Source organism: Penicillium verrucosum (assembly GCF_028828655.1).
Source record: "Penicillium verrucosum strain IBT 35672 chromosome Unknown utg000003l_segment0_segment0, whole genome shotgun sequence".
Lineage (NCBI taxonomy): Eukaryota > Fungi > Ascomycota > Eurotiomycetes > Eurotiales > Aspergillaceae > Penicillium > Penicillium verrucosum.
The window spans coordinates 1,711,873-1,735,889 of NW_026643212.1; the positions used below are offsets into that span (position 1 = coordinate 1,711,873).

Sequence of the window (24,017 nt, forward strand, 5' to 3'; positions counted from 1 at the left end):
TGTTCGGTTAAAAATAAAATACTATTAAATCCAAGGCATTTTATCTCAGAAATGAAACTTGAACTAGTTTGTAGAAATATTCACAAAGTACGGAGTTACGGAGTACGAAGTACGATGTAATCTAATAGGTAAGACACACAGTACGCTAATGATCGCTCTGCAAGGGCCAAGGGCTACGGCCGAAATCGAACCCAACGACCTCTCCACTTGTTTATTTATATATTAGTCACATTCACACCTTCAATAACTAGCTTGATACAATAGCAAAGATATTTGGATTTTATAAATTCAACTAAAAAGTGGGACTATAGTATGTTGTATGTTACAGTTCCTAAGATTATATCCAGTCGAATCAGAAACATGGGTTGATGTTGTACAGTATGTGCATTGCTTTTTTTTTCTTATGTGCGTTGCTTTTTGTTTTTCACGATTTCTTTTCTTTTTTCGTTTTTTTTTTTGCCTTTTTTCTTTTTTTTCTGAATTTATCGTTTTCGTATAATCACGACTCGGCAACGTACGTTTGTAAATGTCCACTATACCCACTAGCCAAGAGGTGATGTTAAGTTAAGTAAGTGCATGTACGATGTAACTAGTATAGGGAAGTGCGAGTTTCTAGAGATCCACACAAGAAGAACCGACATTTACTGGGCTTCGGCATCCCTAGAGGTAGACAAGGTAGTTGATACTTATGACGGGCTAACCTGACGGGCTAAACTAGCGCCCGCAGTTCGGGGACGATTATCAACTAGCAACAATGGAGAAACTTGACAGGTCGATCTTGTCGATCGCCGGATAGATCATTTTTATAAATTTCGGCACAGTAATATAGTAAAAAATATTAGAGTAAAATACATCACCATTTTCCAAGTATCTACAAACATATAGAGATACGGGAGCACAAAATATACACAACATACGAAATACCGAAATGTCTCTACGCAGGAGAATTTGGAATCAACTGCGCATGTGAGCACAAATGTACATCGGTGGAGATCATTATGCACGGGATTTGCCACACATTAACCACGCTTCGAATTCTAAGACAAGGGGAAAAAAAAGAAAAGAGAAGAAACCGGCTTACCCCAGTCAGTTCGGCTCCATCGGGGCGGTTCTTCGTCAGGCACTATAGCTGTAGGTACGGAGTACACATCCCGACTCATGCACATTGGGCCAGCGACCGCCACGCGAACAACGCCACGTCTTGGAATATCCAGAATTTCTAGATTGGCGGCCTGTATTGAAATCAGGAAGAAGACCGAGGACAACCGAAAACTCCGAAAGGATTCAGGATTCAGTGTGGACCATAACTAACAGTTTAGTCAAAAGAAACGATTGGTTCGGATGAATTGAAGTAATAATCCCTACCGCCACTACCGAGTAAATAGAAGAAAAAGAAAAAGAAAAGAAAACGCCTTGACAGGTGGAGTTGGAGATTTGGAGATTACATTTTTGGACAATTATAGCAATTATAATCGCAACGAGAACTAGCAGAAACCAGTTGTAATCTATATCTTATTTGTTACATTCTTCTCCGAATGTGGAAGATCCAAGCGATATCCTTCACCGTGTCTGACTTCAGCTTCTGCGGTCAAGCAGAGTTTATGAGAAATATATATAAGTATAGTTAGTATATATATAAGTATAGTTAGTTATATATATATACACATGTTCAGTAAGAAGTAAGAATAAGAATAACACTTAATTACGTTATATTAAATTAAATTAATCCAAAATAATGTTTCAAGCCCAACGCGGCAGATCTCCCATCATACAGATAGAGGCTTTCCTCCCTCACATGAGAGCAAAGTTATTTTTTTGCCCTAAGTCCATACAGGACTTGGACCATATGCACTTAACATTTGCCATTGCAACTCATTGGAGGTCATTTGGACTTATTGGCTTCTAATTATTTTATTTCTGCAAGGTAGCACAACTCCCTCGTGTCGCTCGGGATTACTCAAGGTTTCCTTGACTCCAGGGGGCGAACGGATCTAGTGATGCCAACTTGTATCCCCCCACATCCCCAAGGGGGGAAGGTACATATGCCACAATTGAGAATCAGAACCACTTATTGATGACTGAAGTGGAGTCATCAAATCACAGCGCAATCTCCAAGGTCTTATAGAGAAACAAAACAAAAACAAGAAAAACAAAAAAAAACAAATGAATTTCCTAAAAAAGAAGAAAACAAACCAAGATACATGCATCTGAATGGATCCATACACAGCTAGGCCAAGTCTAGATGAGCTCACAGGGCATTGCCAGTAATAGGAGTGTAAGATGGTTGCATCAAGTGTTGTATTCATGTCCACTTGGATGCAGCCAACCAGTAACAAGGTCATAAGGGTGAGATCAGGGTCGTAGTTCTCCTAGATGTAATGAACTCCTACCTACGGAGTAGAGGGATATACGGTCCTCGATTAGCCCTATGCACCTTTGACTATAATGTCTTAGTAGTGAAGCTGACTATACTTATGTCACTTTTCTGATGCATCTGATCTAGACCAAAAAGCCGCAACACCCCCCGAGCTAATGCATGTTCTTTTTTAACCATACACTCTTTTGAATTCTAATTCCCCGTGCCACTCGTTTGCCGTCTTTCTTTTCTTCAACCATCCTTCCGTCGCCAGGTGGTTCAAGAAACAGACATGACATCCTCTCGCTATTCAGGGCCTTCGTGCCACGATCTAGATAATACCCTCCGTATTGACGCTGGGTCATGTCGGGGAGGATTCGATTTCTCTCTTTTGTTTGAGGAGATCATCCTCGAGATTTTACCTATTGTATTAATCCTAATCCTTATTCCTGTTCGTCTCTGGCAACTCTCACAAAAACGAAACAAAGTTGTGCCATCATGGTTGGTCTTCATCAAGCTGGTAAGTTGGTCGACTTGCGGTAATCTGCTCTCTGCAGTTCGCATCCAACCCCGCGAACCCCGTGGTATTTGGAATTGGTGTAATATCCAATTTGGGGAATACCGTTATCTAATAATCATCTCTGAACAGGGAGCTTGGTTGGCCCTACTAGGTCTTCAAATTGCACAAACAGCCCTATGGGCCCTTCCGGCAGCCGACAGTACCAATGCCTCCGTTCCAGCCAATGTACTCTTGATAATCGGGGTACTGGCTCTGGTTCTGCTTTCATATGCAGAGCACACACGCTCTGTGCGACCCTCCTTCATTTTGAACACCTATCTCTTCTGCAGCTTGCTTTTCGATATTGCACGCTCTAGAACTCTATGGCTACGCAGTGCGGACGCCTTTAATACTACTCTGGCCATTGTCGCTACAGTGGCGGTGGGTGTCAAACTCCTTCTGTTTGTGCTTGAGGCTGTGGAGAAAAGGCATATTCTCAAATCGGAATATGCCGGTTATCCCCCAGAAGCCACTGCGGGTTTCTATAACCGCGCCGTGTTCTGGTGGTTGAACCCACTGTTCAAGATCGGTTTCACCGGAGTCCTGCGTGTAGAAGATCTCTTTTCATTGGATAAAGAGCTGAGCTCTGAGCGCCTACTCGCTCGATTTGATGAGAAATGGAGTAAAGGTAATTACCTGTCTCAGCGATATGCGCTTTTTCCGACTCTTTACTAACATTTCTTCAGTGACAACTAAATCACCGAATACTCTGCAATGGGAGTCAATCAAGGCTGTGAAATGGCCTCTGCTTGCAGGTGTCCCTGCCAGAGCTTGCGTTGTGGCCTTCAATTTCTGCCAGCCTTTGCTCCTGGAGAGGTCGCTCTCTTTCTTCAATTCGCCCGTCAACAAGGGTACCCAAAACATCGGATATGGACTCATTGGCGCCTATATCATGGTTTACGCCGGTCTCGCCGTTTCAATGGGCCAGTATCAGCACCTCACGTACCGCGGGATTACCATGGTCCGTGGTGTTCTTGTTACAATGCTCTACAAGAAAGCCAGCTGTCTGGGCCTCGGGGAGACTGATCCTGCCAACTCGCTCACTTTGATGAGTGCAGATGTCGAGCGCATCACATCTGGATGGCAGACCATGCATGAGATCTGGGCGAACTCGATTGAAATTGCATTGGCTATCTATCTTCTCAAGATTCAACTTGGCATTTCATGTGTTGTTCCTGTTTGCGTCGCTCTGTTTGCTCTGGTTGGATCGTTGGTCGGCATGTCCTTTGTTGTCGCACACCAAGCCAGGTGGTTGGAAGCTATCGAGAAGCGAATTTCCTCTACTTCCGGGATGCTTGGATCCATCAAGGGAGTCAAGATGCTTGGGCTTCAGGATTCCTTGATGAAGTTCATTCATGGTCTTCGGATCAGCGAGTTGGATATCTCGAAGAAGTTCCGTACACTCCTGGTTTACAACATGGCCTTTGCCTGGTTGACTCGTATTTTTGCGCCAATCTTCACCTTCGGTGTTTATGTCGGCATTTCAAGCGATCCTTTGAGCGTCTCCCGGGCTTTCACATCTTTATCTCTGTTCTCACTTCTAGCAGACCCTCTCTTGACCTTGGTCATGGCACTTATGTCTTTCGCTGGCGCTGTTGGATCTTTCCAGCGTATTCAACAGTTCTTGGATAAAGAGGACCACGCTGATCGCCGGAATAACTCCTCTGAGACATTGCTCCTCGATGATCTCGCTGAAAAGCGTGTACTGTCGAAGGCTAAAGACCTTGACCTGTCTTCCATTAACTCAGACTCTGTCGAGTCGCTCAAACGCTCCAGTGCTCTTCCTTCTTCAAATGCTGTTGTTATCCAAAATGGAAGCTTTGGATGGGAAGCCGACAAGGATCCAATTCTCACCGATATTACTATGACCATCCCCCAAGGCAGCTTCACTGTTCTCATTGGACCGTCTGGATGTGGCAAGTCTACTCTGCTCAAGGCTCTTCTTGGAGAAATCCCCTGTTCTGATGGCAAGGTTGCACTCGCATCTTCCAGCATCGCGTACTGTGACCAGACCCCCTGGCACATGAACGGCAGTATCAAAGACAGCATCGTTGCCATGTCTGACTATGATCCTCAATGGTACGCCTCTGTGATTCAGGCTTGCGCTCTGGAAGAAGACCTCGCACAGTTCCCTCGTGGGGATGCTGCTGTTATTGGGAGCAAAGGTATTGCCCTTAGTGGTGGTCAAAGCCAACGTATCGCACTTGCACGAGCAGTCTATGCCCGGAGAAAGATCATGATCCTCGATGATGCCCTTAGCGGTCTGGACGCTACAACAGAAAATCACATTTTCCACAACCTTTTCGGGCCCACGGGACTCGTAAAAGAGATTGAAGCTTCTGTTCTCGTCGCTTCGTCTTCTGTCAAACGCCTTCCCTACGCCGACCACATTGTTGTCTTGGAGGCAGGTGGTCGGATTTGCGAACAGGGAAGCTTTGCTGCTTTGAACAAGACCGGTGGATATGTGGCAAGCTTCGGACTCGGATTGCCTGATTGGGAGTACAAGGCTAAGCGATTCTCCGACTCTCCCAGTTACAGCACCATAGACACTATCCAGAAAGAAAAGGAAGAATTCATCGAGGAACCAGAGAATCACGACCGCGGTGGCGATCTCGGAATCTACACATACTACGTCGACGCCATCGGCTGGCTCCCTGCGATTATCTTCATGGTCGCAATGGCCGGCTTCGTGTTCTGTATCTCATTCCCCAGCATTTGGGTTAAATGGTGGGCCCAGTCTGACACAGCAAACCCCAGACAGGAGATTGGCCACTATCTTGGTATCTACGCGATGCTTGGTTGTCTCGCCATGCTTGCGCTGATTGTGGGCTGCTGGCAAATGATCATCACCATGGTCCCAAAGTCTGGCGAGAGCTTCCACCGCAAGTTGTTGACCACTGTCCTCAGCGCTCCGATGCTGTTCTTCTCTACTACCGACAGTGGCTCAATTCTCAACAGGTTCAGTCAAGACTTGCAACTCATCGATATGGAGCTTCCTATTGCCGCGATCAACACTGTTGCTACCTTCTTCCTCTGTCTGGCACAGATGGCTCTTATTGGTGTCTCCTCCAAATACGCAGCTATCTCCTTCCCGATCGTGCTTGGTATCTTGTTCCTGATTCAAAAGATGTACCTGCGCACCTCGCGCCAGCTTCGTTACTTGGATATTGAAGCCAAGGCTCCGCTGTACTCGCACTTCACCGACTGTCTTCAAGGACTTGTGACTCTGCGGGCCTTCGGATGGCAACACGCCATGGAAAAGAAGAACATCGCTCTGCTTGACCACTCGCAACGCCCCTTCTACTTCATGTTCGCTATCCAGCGCTGGCTCACACTCTCGCTGGACATGGTCGTGGCAGGAATTGCTGTTCTTCTGATCGTGTTGGTCGTTGCCCTGCGTGGATCAACCCTTAGTGCAGGCTACGTTGGTGTCGCTCTGCTAAACGTTATCCAGTTCAGTCAGAGCATCAAGCTTCTGGTTACCTTCTGGACCAATTTGGAGACGCACATCGGTTCTATTCAGCGTATCAAGGACTTTACTTCCACTGTCGAGTCAGAAGACAAGCCCGGTGAAGACCAAGACGTGCCCCCTAACTGGCCCTCAAAGGGTGCAGTCGCCTTCAACTCCGTCTCTGCGGCCTACAGACCCTCCGAACCAGTTCTCAACGATGTCTCTCTCACTGTCCAGGCAGGCGAGAAAGTCGGTATTTGTGGACGCACCGGAAGGTAAGAAAACACTCACTCAACTTTACACTTCTATGGACTCTATTTTAACAAAAAGCAACAGTGGAAAAACCTCGATGATCATGAGCATCTTCCGAATGATGGAACTAACCAGCGGCACCATCACCGTGGACGGAGTCGACATCAGCCGCCTACCCCGACGAGAGATCCGCTCGCGCATCAACGGCGTATCCCAAGACTCCCTCCTCTTCAAGGGCAGCGTCCGATTGAACGCCGATCCAACAGGCAATCACACCGACCGCGACATCTTGGCAGCCCTAAAGAGCGTCCAACTCCTCCCTGCGATCGAAGAAAAGGGCGATCTAGACACAGACGTTGACGAGATCCACCTGTCTCACGGCCAAAAACAACTCTTCTGCCTTGCCCGCGCCCTACTTCGCCCTGGCAACATCCTCATTTTGGATGAAGCAACTAGCAAGTAAGTCAATAATCTCCAGTGTCTTCCCCTCGCTTCGACCCACATATCCACTTGGCAATTATTGTTTTCCCCAATCCCCTGCATGATGAGTCTTCATCCGAACACGATTAATTTCCCTTTCCGTTTGCGTTTTTGCGATCTGTATGATTTCGACCACTCACACCGATTCAACCCCCTTGCTGCAAGAACTGAGACTAACCACCTTTTTTTTTGGAAAATAGCATCGATACCAAAACAGATGAAATCATGCAGCGTGTTATTAGAGAGAAATTCTGTAATCACACCATCCTCGCTGTGGCTCACAAACTTGATACGATTCTTGACTTTGATCGTATCATTGTCTTGGATGCTGGTCGCATTGTTGAGAATGGTGAACCTTATGCCCTTCTCACTGAGCCCAAGTCGCACTTTAGCCAACTTTATGCGAGTGCCATGGCGACGGAGGAATCAGATTAATCTCTCTGTTTCCTTTTTCTTTTTTTTTTCTTTTTTGGGTCGGTTGTTTGATTGATTTTGGCACCTGTACAGGTTGAAGCGTCTGGTTAGGTCTTTCTTTTTGGCGTGACAATCTTCCCACATTCCCTTTTGCGAGGTACATATCGACAACAACATACAACATATTGGTTCTTGGGCCATTCTGGAGGAGTTATATATTGGGGTTCTTGTTCTGGTCCATGTTCATGTTACTTTTTGGTTCTTTGATGATTATTATGCTCTTCTTGACTCTCTTTCAATGCCTTTATAACATTTTGGGGTCACACTTATGCATACCTCTGTTACTTGACTCTTGATCTTGATCATGTACACTTTGTGTTGATAATCTAGAGTGTTCATTCAATACCAGTTATGACTTTCTAAGTCCTATTGCGATTTTCTCCGTACTAAATGGTTTTCATTCATCTGTCATTCTCCGCATATGGTCGACGAGTAGTACTTTACAGCTCACGATACTTCTTCGGTGTCATCAAACAATAGTATATAAAGTATATATAATGAGCTTGGATAGATCGCTCTGTATTCCGGCCCAATTTTTATATGTTGTAGGAATATGACGCTTGAAAGACTATAAAGCTACTAGATATATATATCGAACACCTCGCATCAATTTCAAAAGTCGACTCGTAATTAGTCGGAAAATCATTGTATTGGGTTAATAGTTTAATATTTGCCTAATAATGCCCAAATATATTCAAAACCAAATACTCACCACTATCTCTTTCCTAACACTGGAATAAACCTAGGGAGTCTCTCAAGTTAGCCCATAGTTAACTAGTTATACTAAGAGCAGTAGTTCAAGTACCGCGGCATTTTTCACCCGTTGCAAAATCTTCGCTATAAATTCGTTGAATTAGCTCTCGAAAATATAATCTCCACAGCGTTTTAACGAGATAATTCCGCTATTTATGTATAATGAACTGTAGATCAGTGTGATTTCTCATTGTCGATGATATTTTAGCTTGGAGCGGGTATTATCATGTTCAAATTCCCCGATTGCATACTTATTCCAGTCCCTACAGTGATAGGGACATTATACCTCTTTTTTTTCGGGCTTTCCCTTTGATATTTGCACACATGTACGGCTTCAATCTCTGGCATCTCTGGCAGGTTGGAATGACATTCCTCGGTCAGCTGATGGGGACGATTATCGGTGAATTGCTTGATCTAGTCTGGCGCTGGAATCTTCGACGTCTGGTGATTCTGGGGACTTTCTCCCTGAATTCCGACTCCCGCCTGCTGTTTTAGGTGTGCAGAAGATTACAATAGGACTTTAAGTACATTGGATAATGCCAGTTATTGGGAGTGGTTTCTTTGGTTTGGGGTGAGATTATCTCTCACTTGACATTCAAGGTACATCTTCCCTGGTAGGACTTCTAGTTCGCACTCAAAATTGATAGCCCTAATAGTCATGGTAAAACCAAACATGTTCTGAGATCAACTCCCCGAAAGTAAACCCATAATATCCCATTAATCCGACCGATATTAGAATGAAATGAAAAAAAAAGCAAATCCTATTTTGCACCCCAATCCGATTATGGACTACCCTAACAATAAAGAAATGAAAACCCCCATGTCAAGTACCATACATTGGAACAAAAGAAGATTAAATTCAACGGAGGCCGTGGCACCCCCAGGGCCAAAATGCAAAGTCATAGATAATTCCCTCGCGGAGGACCAGCTACAGAACCATCGTTTCATCATTATCCACATCCTTCTCTTCGTCAAGACCAAACTCCCAGTCCCCACGCTCAATCCGGCTGACACGGTCAAGCTCAGACTGGAATTCGCGACGCAGATGCTCGAAAGTGACGATGATACGACGTTTAAGCAACTGGTTGGTGGCAGGGACTTCAAAGGACACGACGCTGTTACGCCGTTCGATGGCGGAAGATTTGCTGCTTCCTCTGCGGTGGACGGGTGCGAATGCCACGGCATTGGATGATCGGCGCTTGCCTCCGAGTGGCGTGGGGGAGGTCGGGTCGACATCCTCCATAGAAACATTTCCGTCTTCGTCGGCTTGTGTGCTTGGGCGTCTTTCATGGGGAGAAATCGGAGCGGCGCTGATGGGAGGTCCGTTCTCGACGAGGATGTATGCCTCGCTTTTGTCGACACACGCGAGGAGGTTGATTAGTGACAACAACTCCTGGCGGATTTCCTTGCTTTCGGCATCGTCTTCCTCAACTGGTGACCGGACTGCATCGTCCGCTTCCCTGCCTTTGAGAGCGAGGGCTGATGACGGCACATCTCGTGCTTTGCGGAGGCGCTGGACGTTGCGGTAGGCGACTTCCGCGGCGCCGCGGTAGTCACTGCGGGCAATGCGATAGGCTTGGAGAATGCGGGTGTAGTCGGGGGTGGCTGGGAAAATTTTGTTGTCCGCATCCAACCAGGATACATTGGTGGTCTGTTTACGGGTCAGGTGAACGAGAATCTCGTCGATGAAAGACGCGATGTTGGGCACGAGTGAAGTGGGGAAACGAAGAATCTGCTTGAGACCAGCTGTGCCTGGTCCGGAGACTGCCAGGATGGTGGAGATGAGTTCGGAAAGCTCGGTTCTTTGTAATTTGAGATCCTGCAACCTAGCCAGAGCGGAGTATGCCTGGTCAAACTGGCAAGTCTTGAGGGCGCCAGTAAACAGACGAGACAGCAGATCGTCGCGTATGGTCGGGTATTCGGAGTCTTGCTCAGCCCAAACTTCAGAGTCGAGGGCCTGCAGCGCCAGGCTGGCAAAGTCCGCGACATGGGAGTATGAGCGCACTTTTTCAAAAATTGAAAGAATGTGCTGGTAGTACTTGGCAAGACCGTTGTGGAAGCAGTCAACATCGAGGAGGTCTAAAAGCTCTGCTGACATGTCGGAAAGATTGCCCATTGGCTTGCCGCAAGCTGCATTTGGGGTTAGCTGGGTTACAACAACAGGCGAAATTCACGGATAGATACATACAAAGCAAATAAGCTGCCTTCCGGAAGTAGATTGCTGCGGCATCGAATTCCGACATAGCCACATGCAAACGACCCTTGACATAGGTTGACCAGGAAGTACTTGCCTGGAAACGAAGGAAATCCCATGCAAGATCGATGTTGTTTTTGGCGATCAGGTCACACTGGATGTGGGCGACCGCGTTTTGATAGTTCACCTCACCTTCGCGGGTAATCCAGGCCACGACATCCCTGATCCCCAAAGTCAAGGTGTAGCTTTGTGGGGAATCAATCGCTTGCTGGGGCTTGATATCGGTAACAAACAGATCCTCCAGGATACTTGCAGTTCGTTGGCCATTGGCCTTGGAGCTGTCTTTCGATGAATATCTCTGTAGTGAATCAACACGGGACTTGTTCGCACGGTCGGGGCATTTGCGGACATTCGAGCTGAGCCAGGCCATCATCTCATATTCACGAAGGAGATCAATAAGCATTGAGAAAAGGTCGGACGCATCGAAGTCGGACTTGCTTGTTTGTTCCCATTCGCCATCCACGAATGTGACTAGGATGAGTAGATCGAAAAAGATTTGACGAGAGATAGAAATGGTCTCCTGCGCACCACTGACAAGAACTCGGGCGCCAAAACAGGTTGAAGAAAGTTCCGAGTCTTCTCCACAGAAGTGAAGCGAGGCGGTCTGGATAATGGCAAGGAACGCATCCATGGACAAGCAATCAGTTCTCATATGTTCACTCAAAGCCGCGTCTAGGGTGTCAAAGGATTTGTTGGAGATTTGATTGACAAAGTCACAGCGCTCTCGGAAATTCTCCATGCGGTCCAAGATCGATGAAGAAGGCTCGGAAAAGATTTCGGCCTGAAGAGCAGCTCGACAAGCACCGTCAAGCTCTGGGGTGAATCTTTTGCGGAAATCGGATGCCACTTTCAACAATCCAGAGGCTGTTTGGAAATTCGGGCCCAGCTCTCTCGAAACATTGCGGTGCCTCCAACGGTCCACCATCTTCGGCACTCCGTCGCTGAGTTCCGAGCTGGAATTGTGCAGGAACAATTCAGTAATGCTGCATTCCCGCACCACAGCGCAGGAGTCTGACAGAAGGAGCCATGGCATATCTGTGAATGAGTCGTAGGCCAGAGAAACTGGTTCGAACCGGCGTTTGTTAAGGTCTTCCGCAACTTGCCAGAACTGACGCCACTTTGAATCCGTATCTGAAGTATACCGGGAGTAGTCCATCTCCTCGTCGGCAAATTTCCGAAGAGAGACTGCCGCTGCTATTGTCGAGCAGAGTCGTTCCGCCAAAGGCAAGCTCTTTTTCAGCCCTCCAGCTGAAGTCGACGAAAGTGGCTTGACGGCCTCCTGGTAAACGGCCAGAGCAGTCTCAAGGACTTCCGGTAGATATCTATTCGGCTGGAGGAGATACTGTAGCCACTTTTCAGTGGGGTCCACCATATCATCCACAACCAGAGGTGGTGGCGGTTCTTGTCGATGGGTTTCAAATGTTGTCGAGACCCAGTTGGAGGCCCAATCCGTGACTAGAGTTTGGAGGTTGAAATGGAGGGTGTAGAGTTGGTAAAGACCGTGGTTTCTCCAGAGCACCCACAACTCCATCCCCTTGCCCTCTTCTCGAGATTTGACTTGGAAATCAGCGATGTTCCAGAACATGTTACCCGTGGCATCTGGGTCGACGGGTCGGAAGACATCATCTGGGAAGAGTTCCTCAATAATGAGTTCGGATGTCAAGCCACCTTTGACAGCCCAGAACTTGAACTTGCCGTCCTCAAATGGCGAATATGTGACGACATAGAAGCGATGTCCACCATCCATAGCCCGTTCGGCGTTGAAGACACGCATGAATGATGTTTCGGCGGGGTTCAACGTGTAAGGTGCAAGATCCGGATCCTGAAGCGAGCGTCCCAGGAGATCCTTTGTGGCCGCTAGCTTGTTCGTCGCGAGGTTCCAAATCTTAAGAGTGTGGTTCAAACAAATCGCGAAGACATATGTCTCGTCGGAGGTAGTGGCAATGGCATTGGCGACATTCAAATCGAGGTTGCGTCCGTCGTGCTTGATCGAGGACGGTACGTTCCATTTGACGAGGCCTCGAATCGAGGAGCCCCAGGTTCGTTCGTCAAAAGTGAGTGGAGACCAGTGAGAACCTAATTTCAGAAACCATTAATAAAAATGAGTGTCGCAAGAGTAGCAAGACTGAGAAAAACCACTCACCATCGTCGCCAGCTCTCCGGGTCAGTCGCAGGAGCGCGCCATTATCGAGAGAGATGAATAGCTCCAGGGGACTGCTCGCATGTAGTCGGTGGGGGTTCGAAAAGGCCAAGGGGGCGGGGAGGCATGTCTTGCACCAATCCCTCACATTTTCATCGATTGACGATGTCCGGCGGAAGAACTCGGGGCGTAGAGATAGGGTGTGAAGGTGCTTGGATTCGGTGATCACAAAGACATTGATGAGTTCGTGATCCTCCGAGTCGGACAATTCAATACCAAAGGGGAGAATCTGCTCCTGGAAATCCAGTCGCAGGGTCACATTGTATTCATAAACTTCCATCCCACCCTTCGTCAGGTCTGCGCACTGGATCTCCAGCACTTTGTTGTCGTTGATGACCCTCCACATGAATGTCCTCGGGTAGACCCTGCGCTTCCGGAAGTAAATCTCACCCTGTGTCGCGAGGTGACGTCTGGCGAATTCATCTTCATCTTTGGCGATTGGGAGTTCCTGGTCGGAGGATGAGATCGAAAAGCGTGGACGACGGATCGCGGTCTCTTGAGTCGGAATTTGGATGTTGGCGACTGTGGTCGGCGAATAGGGCCGAAGGTCGACCCTTGAGTCTTTGTAAATTTTCGCCATGATCGATTGACGTTGTGTCAACTTAGCACTCCATGGCCGGGGAAGTAGAAAGGTTGGAAGATCGAAGGGCGGGAAGCTGGAGCTCTCAAAAAACATGGGAAGTCTTGGCGCGGTAAAAGGCCTGAGATTGCCGCCTTCGTTTACTCTTAAAACTTGGATCATACATTCCCATGCTTATATTATTACTGATCTTTCAAAAATTAGGAATAAACAAGAGATTATTGCTTTCTAACTGCGCTACTATCACTATCAAAAAAAAAAAAAAAGAACAAAATAAAAAGAACCCTCCCCAATGCTGAGATGCCATGGGGCGCTCTAACCACATAAACAGCTATTGAATGTAATGCTCATCAAGTCAATAACATCGTGTCGGAGAATCAAATAACCACAAACTTGAGAGTAAAGTTGGCTCACTTATCCTCCAAGTCCTTTTCACTAGGATCACCAATACCATTATCATTGATGGCGAAAAGGCAATCGCTCTCTGGAAGACAAGGGCTATCATAAATCTTGCAAATTCGAGTCTCACCACGGCCCTTCTTCAAACTGAGACGAGTGGTACTGGCATGAGCAATGATATTACCACCAATAGGTTTCTTGGGATCCGGGTTAAACATGGCACTGGGCCCACCATCAACTTGGGCAACGACCTGGTTTGTGATCACGACTGCAATGCCAAATTCATCCGCAAGGCGTTGCAATGTACGCATGAACCTAGCCAAATGGGTCTGCCGTGAGGCGAGCTCACCACGACCGTTGAAATCTGTCCGGTATAGAGATGTTGCCGAGTCAACCACCAAGAGAGAGAATCGCGTCTCACACATCATCTGGGAGGCCTGGTTAAGCAGCTGAAGCTGATGATCTGAGTTGTATGCTCGTGCATATGCCACATTATCGAGGACCTCCTCTCCAACAAGACCGTATCGCTGCGCGACTGCAAGCAGTCGCACTGGACGGAAAGTTCCCTCTGTATCGATGTAAAGACACTTGCCCTCACCGCCGCCCATATCAAAAGGGAGCTGACAGGTCACCGCGAGAGTATGACAAATCTGACTCTTTCCCGTTCTAAACTCTCCGAAAATCTCCGTGATCGATCCCGTTTCAACACCACCTCCGAGTAATGTGTCCAGTCGCTTGGATCCCGTTGTGATCGAGATGAGCTCGCTTCTTCGGGCATGCATTTCGGTTGCCGTTGTGAACCCCATGGGCACCAGTTTTGAGGCTAATCAGGACGTTCTCGTTAGGAAACCGATCTCCAATGTGAGAGCTGTATTATATCGCAGATGAGGACTTACCTTCTACTAGGATCTTGGTGGCCTTTTGTTCCGAGATACCCTTGATCTGTTCCAACAACCGCTTGGGCCTAAAAGACACAGTCGTTGTTAGCATTGAGATGAACATAGCAATGAATATAGCAGAGCTTGCACTAGGTAACAAAAAGCCGCAATGAACGTGAAGATCATGGACGTACGTGTAGGCAACAGACTCGACAGTGTTATACCCTGCATCCACGAACAACTTAATGTCCCTAGCAGTCAAGCCAGAAACACCCTATCACAACGAAGTTAGCATAAAAGTCCAACATTCTGCAGCAAAAGTATATTGTCGTGGCATTCACTTACGTCGAGCGCGGAAAGCGGGGTTGGGGCACCAGGGCCAGGAAGCCCATTATCTTCGAATTGCTCCTCTCCCTCCATACTAGCAGTACTATGCCTCGTTTCTGAATGTTACCGGGATCTTGATGCCTCTTTAGCAGGGTCTCTTGACTCGCAAGCACGGATGATGGATCCACTAAAAAAGACGCGTTGGGTGAGATGGGTACTCGCTCTCCTCGATTTGAATACCGAACAGAACCAGGAATATCAATCAATCAGTCAACAAACAAGCAGTCTCTGGTTGTGCGAAGGCCTGAAAAGTCTGAAGCGTTTGTTTGTGACAAAAAAGGTCAGGATGACTCCGAGTCAACAAATCGGACGCGTCTAATGGATCGCGAGATCACGTGGGGTGCTGCCTGGAGCCTTTCCGGTTTTGGAGAATACTGTTTCTCTTTCAAATGTGTTGAAGCGTATGGATCTATGCTTTGTTTTTCTTATGCTACCTTACAATTAAGTGGCAAGGTACTTCATTGGGGTGGATCAATTACTGTATACCCTGGTGGGTTGGATGCCATTGGTTCAATATGCAATAAAAGGTATAAGAATACAAATCCTGCCCTGCACTAAACTCCATGCTGAAACCCCACCTGTCGATCAAAACATATTCTCTCGAAGTTCTTTTGAGTCATAAAACTAGTGCTGGAACACTGCCCAGCTAGCGCCATATCCAAATCAATGCTAAATGTCCGAGCAAAAGCATCTGTCGAAGGTCTTGCAAGGTGTTTGTTCGGATAAATTCAGTTTCCTCACGAGACAACGACCTTTCGTGAACCACGTCTCCCTACTGTTGATTTTCAGGAGGATTGGTCCACGGACGAAAAGGACGAAGCAGCGACTTCCGGAACCGTCCCTGGTACTGGTGTAGATCCGGATTGAACTCCAGCTCCTCGGCTGGGGGCCCAATCTGGACATTGTCGTTGAAGATCTGGCTCATCCTGCGTCGGAACTCTTCAGATGATCGCCGGCGGAGAAGTTCTATGAATGAGCCACGTTAGTTTCCCTGTTGAATCCCTACATCGTGGCAAAATTCGACTTACTCATGGATCGTGAGCTTCGCTTGCCCTCCGATGAAGGACCAGAAAATGACTCACTCATAGCCGGGACAGAGTCTATGTCCTCATCAGTGCCGTCCAATCCTACTCGGTGGTCCGTCGTGTCTGGATTGGGGGTATATTGGATATCTGCGTGTGGAAACTAACACGCTTTTCCCTGCCTGGTGTCTCCCTCAAGCCGATCAGTGATTCCTCCCGTGCGGGTGATATGCGCATGGCACTTGGATCGATGGGCAGACTAGCTCGACTATGGCGCCCAGCGGATCTATGGTTCTCGTAGACGAAGCCTGCGGAGGCTATGTCGATATCGGAGACGACTTCACGTCGGGCAGCCGGTGGCATAGGCTTCGGGTTGATCATAGGACTCTGAGATCCTGCCGATGACTTTGGGTTATCAACCTCTCTATGTAACGACTTTGGCGCTGGACTGGTCGGCCGACTTGGAACTGGAGTTGCAGGCTGGCAGGGACTTTGCGTGGGCGTGTTGGGATCTGAAACCCAGATCCCTTCAACTTCTACTCCTCTTTCCAAAGCTCTGGCGCCGAAAGGGATGTCATCCTTATGCAGCATTGGGTACACCTCAGCTTCCGCCTCTCGTTCTTTTGCCTCTGTCGCGGCGTATTTGCTGATCATCCAACGATTCCAGCCGAGGACGCAAAAAGCGTAAAGGAGCACTAGGGCCTGCAAAGCTTGTCAGTTTTGTCTTTGCGGCGTTACCATCGAGTTACGTACGATCAGCATGGCTAGTATCTGTCAACGACAGTAGTCAGTAGGAGATATCCATGATCATCATTTGCATACTTACCACGCTCAGCTTCTCCCATAGCTCCCAGTCCACCCAGAACGCCATAGTGGCTGGTTACTTTGAGATGTACTCGGGGCTTTACCTAGGGGAGGGACATCCGAGTAAGAATGTTCAGAGTTTGTTTTGGGGCATGAAAAAATAATGACATGAAAAAAAAGGTGCTGAGATGGGAAGTGTTCTTAGGTTCAGAGATGAGCGATCTGTTTGGGGAAACAGGGAAAGGACCCCAATATAAATGATGCCAGTGATGGCAGGAACACCTACTCAGCATGACCGTATATCATCTCAGAATCTCTACATGAATTCAGTCTCTGCACTTTTTGTCTGTCCCTTTCCTTTTCCTTTTTCTTTTTCGTATCAGTAGTCTTTCTAGATAGGAAAAACATGTGAGTAACTATACAATGTTGTTTGTAGTTATAGTTACATTAAATCTGGCTTGTAATTAGGCATCATGAATCGCAGCTATGGCATTAGCTATTTATTAAATGAAAGGACAAAAAGAATTCCTAGTATTAATTGACCAAGAAAAAAAGAAAAAGCAAAAAAAGAAATCTCTCCCTCGGGGAATCGAACCCCGGTCTCCCGCGCTTATCGGTTTTAATGACAAGCGGAAATCATCACCACTAGACCAAGGAAGATGTGATGGTTGAGTTACTGCTCGACCACTTGGCTGGTTGATAGAAATCTGAATTTATTAATTTTATATGAGCCAAGGCGTAACCAAAAGTTCTCTTGCTGAGACAAAGACAAGATGAATTCGATTTTTATAACCAGCATTTCTTTAGAATCTCAATATTTTTAATGCGCTTCTCTCTTTTCAATTGTTACAACCTTTGATTCCAACCTAGGCGTGCTACGGGGTGTGGAAACGAATTGGGTCAGACACACTTGATTATATATATTTATTGACTTGGAAAGCTCTCCAGGTTACATACCACAGCTAGTCACCTAACAACATAAACCCATTAAGTTAAGCACTACTCACGACTTCATTTCATAACACTGCACTGCACCCCAGGTCTTACCTTTCGCAGGAGACATAAATCCAGTATTGCCAGACTGACAGCCCTTAAAAGGCGCATAGGTCTCTCCTACCCAGTCGGCGTCCTCGCATTTCTTCCCCGAAAACATGGAACACTTGCCACTTTTGATAAACCATGATTTGGGTTTCTTGAGTTTACCGGAGGAACAGGTGCCCCAGTTGAGACCCTCATCAGACCACCATCGGCAGGATGTAGTACTGTCTGAGATTTTGGTGTTGGTATCGTCCGCGAGAACAATGCAGCGGGCAGAATGTTGGTCTTCATGCCCCTGAACAGTGAAGTAATCACCTTCACACTTATCTTTCGAATAGAACGACATTTGCCAAGTTTGAGTCGAAGCGGCACTGGTCGTGGTTTTGCTTGGAGCTTGGACTAATTTTATGCTAGTCAAGGTTACCATGACATCTTTCGTGGTAGCTTTTAAAGTAGTAGTAGCTTTGGAGGTAGTAGTCGTTTTGGAGGTAGTCGCCTTTGAAGTATTAGCCTTTGAAGTAGTAGTCCTTGAAGTAGTAGTCTTTGAAGTAGTTGTTTTCGAAGTATTCGCTTTTGCGGCAGTAGTCTTTGACATAGTACTTTTGGTTGTGGCTTTGTTTTGTGTACTCTTCGGTCCACAGTTAAAGATACAACTGGTGCTTGCATCACAAAAGTCAGATTTAGTACCACATTGTCCTAACTTAGAACACTGTAGATGTAGTTAGTAGGTGTTAACCAGATGGCAATGCGGACAACTATAACACTGACACATTGGTTTGAAGGGCATGGATTTAGAGAGGCGAGATTGCTATATTTGGCAGGGCGTCGTGTTCCAGGAACTTGGGGACCGCAGACAGCATGCGGGAGAGCAACTGGCATCGGAAGGGCACCGGAGCTGAGACAGATAAAATTGCCTTGCTTCAATTTGGCACAACCTGGCCAGTCCCAGGATCCGAGATTCCAAGTCTCGATATTGCTGGTAGTGATCTGGTAGTGCTTAGAAAGTTTTGCGCATGTATCGTTCTCCTGAACGATGTGGGTGTAGCAGACACCATCGCCACCCGGCGCAGGTGGACTGCGCTTGTTGTGTGAATGGTCATGGGAGTCGCCAAAGCCGTGCCAGGATTGGGCTGTTGCTATGTGAACAAGTAACAGAGAGAGGAGGATATGAATGGAATTCATTGCATTGAGAATACCCTTGAACATAACTCTCTATCGAGGAGATCGGCCCATCCTTTATAAATAGTTGAGTACTCTGTGGACATTCTTTTTCTTTTGAGATTGCCTAGTTTGCCAGATGAACACTGTCGGAACATGAACATGAAACATAACCATCGAGTTCAGTTCATTGTTCAACTACAGACCCCAGGAACCCTACAAGGTTCTATCCTGTCATATCTATCGACCAGCAAGAGTAAACTATTAATTTTCAACAAAGAACGATATCACCCATACCATCCTCTTCCTTTGTTACCTCACACACAAGGTCCAAGATGGAGAGGGGTTGGAAGGGCTAGAATCAAGAGGTAATTCTTAAGCAAGAACGATGCGTGGAAAGTTGCATATAAGGAAAAGGCTCAAGAAACTCCACCTATGTCTTGGCTAGGCAATGTGTAGATGCATATCTAAAAGGAAAAAAAAAAAGGCAAAAAGGCAAAATAAAAGAGCCCAGATCCTGGGTAGAGCTGAAAGAAAGCCCGAGAGATATTCCAGAGAGAGTCAAGGACAAAGAGTGTGTTCAGAAGTGAATAGACTCATTGGCGCCCGCGCCTCTGTCCGCACTATTGAGACTATATCCCCAAACGGTGCCCAATAATGCTGATGAAGTCACATATTTTCTATTCTAAAACCAGAGGCAAAAACCGCTTTCAACTCTCCCATGTCATGCGACAGTCCATGAGGCTATTTCCTTTGGTGGCATAGTTATCCCCGGGGGACTTAAATATCGGGATACAGGGTTCCTTGTACTGACAACCTGTTCAATTGTGACATGCCTTATACAGAGTAGTTACTACGATAAGGCAAGAGAAGTTGAAAGAAAAGCAACCGAAGAGAGAAATAAAAGAGGATACGAATGACAGTTGCCAAAACATGCACGGGAACAGGGCTGAGTATAGAAGAACCGAGATACATCTGCGAATACGCCAGCAATAATATCCCAAAAGTGGGCCTAACTATGATCTATGAGACAAGTTGCAGCAAATCGCATCTATCCGATAAGACTCGGAAATCCAGGTTATCAACTATTGCAAGCTGATTGGAATCGTATGTTAAAGTTCAAGAGCTGTGTGGCTTGAGGACCCGGGACATGAGGGGATTGTGCCGGACTCTTCATCTGAGGCACAATTTATCTCACGTCATATGATTTGTTAGGGAGGAATTGCGGCATCACTATCCAATGACCTCGTGTTCGATTCGGAAATTATTATCAAATGAAGTTAGCGTGGACTAGGTTGTCTATACGCGAAGTCTGCACGAATATGCACGAAGGAACTCCGATGCAGGGGTCCCGTTTCTCCTCACCTGGACTGAATGGGAAATATGGTCTTGTTCCTGTGTCCCAGTCGTCTTTTAATATGATACCCCCGATACCTCATAACCAGGCACACAATTCTTAACGGCGTCACTCTGTGTATACATAATCCCTGGGTATTTAATTAGTTGTATGAAAATCATCCCCAAGTGCACATTTATACATCTCTCCCACCTTTTCTCCTGGGCATCATTGCTTGTTGCAAGCTTGGCACTCTTGTCACTAACAGGCTAATGGCTAAGGCGACAAGGCTATATTAGCTTCCAAGCCACAGCCACATCAAGTTACTACTGCTTACTTTGTACTAATAACTATCACCGACGCGCCCTGAAGAGAGCGATCACTTCCCCATTAGTCCGGGGTTATCATTCCGTCATTCCACGATGCTTGTTAATTTATATCAAAATATCTAGTCTCCGTCGGGCATCCGGAGGACTAGAGCTTGTATCGTTTTAGCGTACATGGGAAATACATAATTCCATTGGACTCATACCCTAGTGTTTGCTGATTATGCGTGGACCTGATGCATGAAATAGGAGCAATTGCACGGATCAAGTGAAATTCTTGAGGCTACTGTCCATCTTGGGGTTGTCCATCGGTCTCCGACGGTATCAGGAGATATGAGGCGATGTTACATTGAGGGAGACGTATTGAATGAGCATTTACTTGAGTACTTGGGAATTATAATCTTTTATAACATATACTTCTCAACGAAGCGACAACCAGACACGGAAGCTATATAAACGGCCCCTTCCCTGCGATTATCTTGTTATCCACACGGCCAAGCAACCTCCACTTCTTTCCACCAAACAGATTAATCATCCAACCTGCACCATGAAGTTGTCTGCTGCCATCCTCAGCGCCGCGTTGCTCACCACTTCGGCCATTGCCGCTCCTCTCACCGAGCGTCGCGCAGCTCGCAAAGCTGCCCGCACTGCGGCCCGAGCTGACCGTATCAGCCGTCCGGCTTACAAGCCAGACACCAAGGAGCTTCTCAACGTGAATGCGACAACCCAGGAGAAGTACAGCTCAAACTGGGCCGGTGCAGTCCTTATTGGTAGCCAATACACTTCGGTCAGCGGAGAGTTCACCGTCCCCACACCGAAGCTTCCCTCGGGTTCTTCGTCTGGCGAGAAGTCCTGTGCCTCTGCCTGGGTCGGTATTGACGGCGATACCTGCAGCAGCGCCATTCTCCAGACTGGAATCGATTTCTGTATCCAAGGAGGCGAGGTTTCCTTCGAGTCCTGGTACGAGTGGTACCCGGATTATGCCCACGACTTCTCCGGGATCCCGATCTCCGCTGGAGATGTGATCAAGCTTACTGTAACCGCCACCTCCAAGACCTCCGGTTCTGCCGTCATCGAGAACGTCACCTCAGGCAAGTCTGTCAACCACAAATTCAGCGGTGTTGACGATGGGGATCTCTGCGAGACCAACGCCGAATGGATTGTCGAGGACTTTGAGAGCGGTGGCGAGTTGGTTCCCTTCACCAACTTCGGAACTGTGACATTCAGCAAGGCAGAGGCCACATCCGGTGGCCAGACTGTTGGCCCATCAGGATCTACTATCATGGATATCAGACAGAGCGGCAACATTTTGACCAAGTCATCTGCTACTAGCAACAGTGTTACTGTGAGCTATGTCTAAGGTTAGACATAATGGTTCAATAGCCGCACCATTGGATGATTAGAAACGCAACATTGGACTGCACTGGTACGTAAAGGAGGACTGGAGGATTGAAAAGAGACACAGTTTGGCAAACCATGGGAGATCATATATGTCATCCTTCTTTGTGGTAAATATATGGGAAGCAAATCGAAACTCATTCTAAGAATCAATAAGACACTGCTATATCTTTAAGATTAAGGGCCATTATCCCAGGTTTCTGAACTATTTCCGTTATCGAGGCCTCTCATTATGCTGTCAAAGAAAGCCATATCAACACCCTGGAATGCCCAGTCATCCACCCCGGCGGTTAGCCCAGGATCCTGATAGTTCTGCAGGAGGGCGTCAGAAACGGTATCCTGATATCGCGATGTGAGCTGCGCAGGCGGACTATTAACACTATCGATAGAGTTGCAATCCGCTTCGGTCATTGACTTAGGAAATTCATTTCCATCCAAGCGACCAGAGCCAATATCACACACTGCAGCAGAAGAGCCGTCGGTGTTATACATACCTATCACCGGAGGTTGTGCGGTGGCCATTCCCCTGGAAAGAACGCCGTGACGGGCAATCCTGACGATGCCAAAGTAAGGTATTTGCACCCGAACAACGCCATTGTCGATTTCGCTTGACTGCAACATTGCACTTTCTGGTGTCTGAACGCTGACACTCTCCGTACTGACGCCATCTGCTGCTTCGGAATCGATGGCCAGCAACTTATGCAATAAGTCCGCACTTTGCGCACTTAAGGTATCTCCGTTAACACGGGTGATTTGTTCCATATTGACCTGCGCCTGCTCTATCATGGCACGATCACTAAGATATTGGTGCGCTAAGAGATTGCTGGTCTGTGTAAAACGGTGGCTGTCGAGATGCCCCAGAAGTAGTGTAATGGCGGCCATGAGGGCAAAAAAGTCAACTGTCCGACAGCAGGAATTATTCCTGTTGTGGCCACGAAACATGATAAATCGCAAGAGAACCTCCCTTGAGGCGTTCACGCACGTCATTCTGGAATATTCATACTTCCGTTCAGGTGATGAACGAAGCATGTAAGGCAGATGGAGCTGATTGAGCAAGTTATAGTGATACAACTGGCTGAACAGCCGTCCCATATCCAAAAAGAGAGCTTGTGGGTCGTCCGTGACACTGTCAAGGTTTGGCATAAGCCACCATTTGCTGGCCATGCTTCTACCGGCTTTCTGTAGTTCCAAGTCCAGGGCTTGTGTCAGGGCAAAGTTATTACCGCACGGGTCAGACTCGTTACGCTCCAATATGCGAGAGGCGAGAGTACAGTGCATCCGCTCTAGGCGGCCCATAGGAATGTCATCTCTGAATGCTGTGCCAGTGGCCATGCTCAGGTCAGAGGAGCCTTGCGTAAGACCCAGCATGAGACACAAATTACGGTCGAGGGAGACAATTCGAAACCACATGAACTGTGGATGAGCTTTCGGTTTGTGGTCAAGAACCTTGTACTTTGCTCGGCTTTGGCTTTGGTGGAGGTTCATCATTTGCGCAATAGCCATAGCCCTCCGGTTCGCTATCCAGCTTCGTCGTAGATTTCCACCATTTTGGTAGTACATGCTTTCCACCATAACACACTCCAGTCCTTCAATGCTGCCGAAGAACTCGTCGTTTGTCGTGACCAGATTAATAGCAGTTCCTGCTAATCGTTCCGTCAAGGCGGGGAGAGATTCCGGCAAATCGTTCATCGTCCCAGGGAAATTAGGGTGGAGATGCTGCAGGAAAGTAGCAATGTAAAGCATATGTTTGGTGTTAAAGGGGGAAAATTTGAAATTTGAGGGATGATCTCAATGTAATAGCCTATCAGCATGAGTTCGGATGAAGATGTTGGCTAAGCGTTGAATGTCTATCAATCAACTAATCAAAGTTGAATTCACATGTTGCAGTGTAACTAGTTGCATATGACTATGC

General features: G+C 47.1%; 7 protein-coding genes across 7 annotated transcripts; 2 read left to right on the forward strand and 5 right to left on the reverse strand.

Annotated features, from left to right (window-relative positions):
- Positions 1 to 2,648: 2,648 nt before the first annotated feature.
- Positions 2,649 to 7,533, forward strand: abcB (uncharacterized protein; the record flags this gene model as incomplete). The annotated part of the gene is made up of 5 exons (XM_057221064.1): positions 2,649 to 2,876; positions 3,006 to 3,543; positions 3,602 to 6,641; positions 6,703 to 7,077; positions 7,299 to 7,533. The coding sequence occupies 5 exons, from the start codon at positions 2,649 to 2,651 to the stop codon at positions 7,531 to 7,533; spliced, it is 4,416 nt and encodes a 1,471-aa protein (XP_057071336.1).
- Positions 7,534 to 9,253: 1,720 nt separating this feature from the next.
- On the reverse strand, positions 9,254 to 13,359 carry N7516_008346 (nucleoporin Nup120/160; the record flags this gene model as incomplete). Its single annotated transcript, XM_057221065.1, has 3 exons — positions 9,254 to 10,455; positions 10,514 to 12,655; positions 12,723 to 13,359. 3 exons carry the CDS (start codon positions 13,357 to 13,359, stop codon positions 9,254 to 9,256), a joined length of 3,981 nt encoding a protein of 1,326 aa, XP_057071337.1.
- Positions 13,360 to 13,769: 410 nt separating this feature from the next.
- Positions 13,770 to 15,056, reverse strand: N7516_008347 (recombinase RAD51; the record flags this gene model as incomplete). The annotated part of the gene is made up of 4 exons (XM_057221066.1): positions 13,770 to 14,581; positions 14,655 to 14,722; positions 14,831 to 14,910; positions 14,982 to 15,056. 4 exons carry the CDS (start codon positions 15,054 to 15,056, stop codon positions 13,770 to 13,772), a joined length of 1,035 nt encoding a protein of 344 aa, XP_057071338.1.
- A 739-nt stretch (positions 15,057 to 15,795) lies between these two features.
- N7516_008348 (uncharacterized protein) lies at positions 15,796 to 16,916 on the reverse strand (the record flags this gene model as incomplete). The annotated part of the gene is made up of 5 exons (XM_057221067.1): positions 15,796 to 15,989; positions 16,052 to 16,104; positions 16,155 to 16,747; positions 16,799 to 16,816; positions 16,872 to 16,916. 5 exons carry the CDS (start codon positions 16,914 to 16,916, stop codon positions 15,796 to 15,798), a joined length of 903 nt encoding a protein of 300 aa, XP_057071339.1.
- Positions 16,917 to 17,852: 936 nt separating this feature from the next.
- N7516_008349 (uncharacterized protein) lies at positions 17,853 to 19,093 on the reverse strand (the record flags this gene model as incomplete). The annotated part of the gene is made up of 2 exons (XM_057221068.1): positions 17,853 to 18,596; positions 18,656 to 19,093. 2 exons carry the CDS (start codon positions 19,091 to 19,093, stop codon positions 17,853 to 17,855), a joined length of 1,182 nt encoding a protein of 393 aa, XP_057071340.1.
- Positions 19,094 to 21,254: 2,161 nt separating this feature from the next.
- On the forward strand, positions 21,255 to 22,067 carry N7516_008350 (A4/G1 family peptidase; the record flags this gene model as incomplete). Its single annotated transcript, XM_057221069.1, has 1 exon — positions 21,255 to 22,067. The coding sequence occupies one exon, from the start codon at positions 21,255 to 21,257 to the stop codon at positions 22,065 to 22,067; it is 813 nt and encodes a 270-aa protein (XP_057071341.1).
- A 215-nt stretch (positions 22,068 to 22,282) lies between these two features.
- N7516_008351 (fungal specific transcription factor domain-containing protein) lies at positions 22,283 to 23,848 on the reverse strand (the record flags this gene model as incomplete). Its single annotated transcript, XM_057221070.1, has 1 exon — positions 22,283 to 23,848. One exon carries the CDS (start codon positions 23,846 to 23,848, stop codon positions 22,283 to 22,285), a length of 1,566 nt encoding a protein of 521 aa, XP_057071342.1.
- Between the last annotated feature and the right edge of the window lie 169 nt (positions 23,849 to 24,017).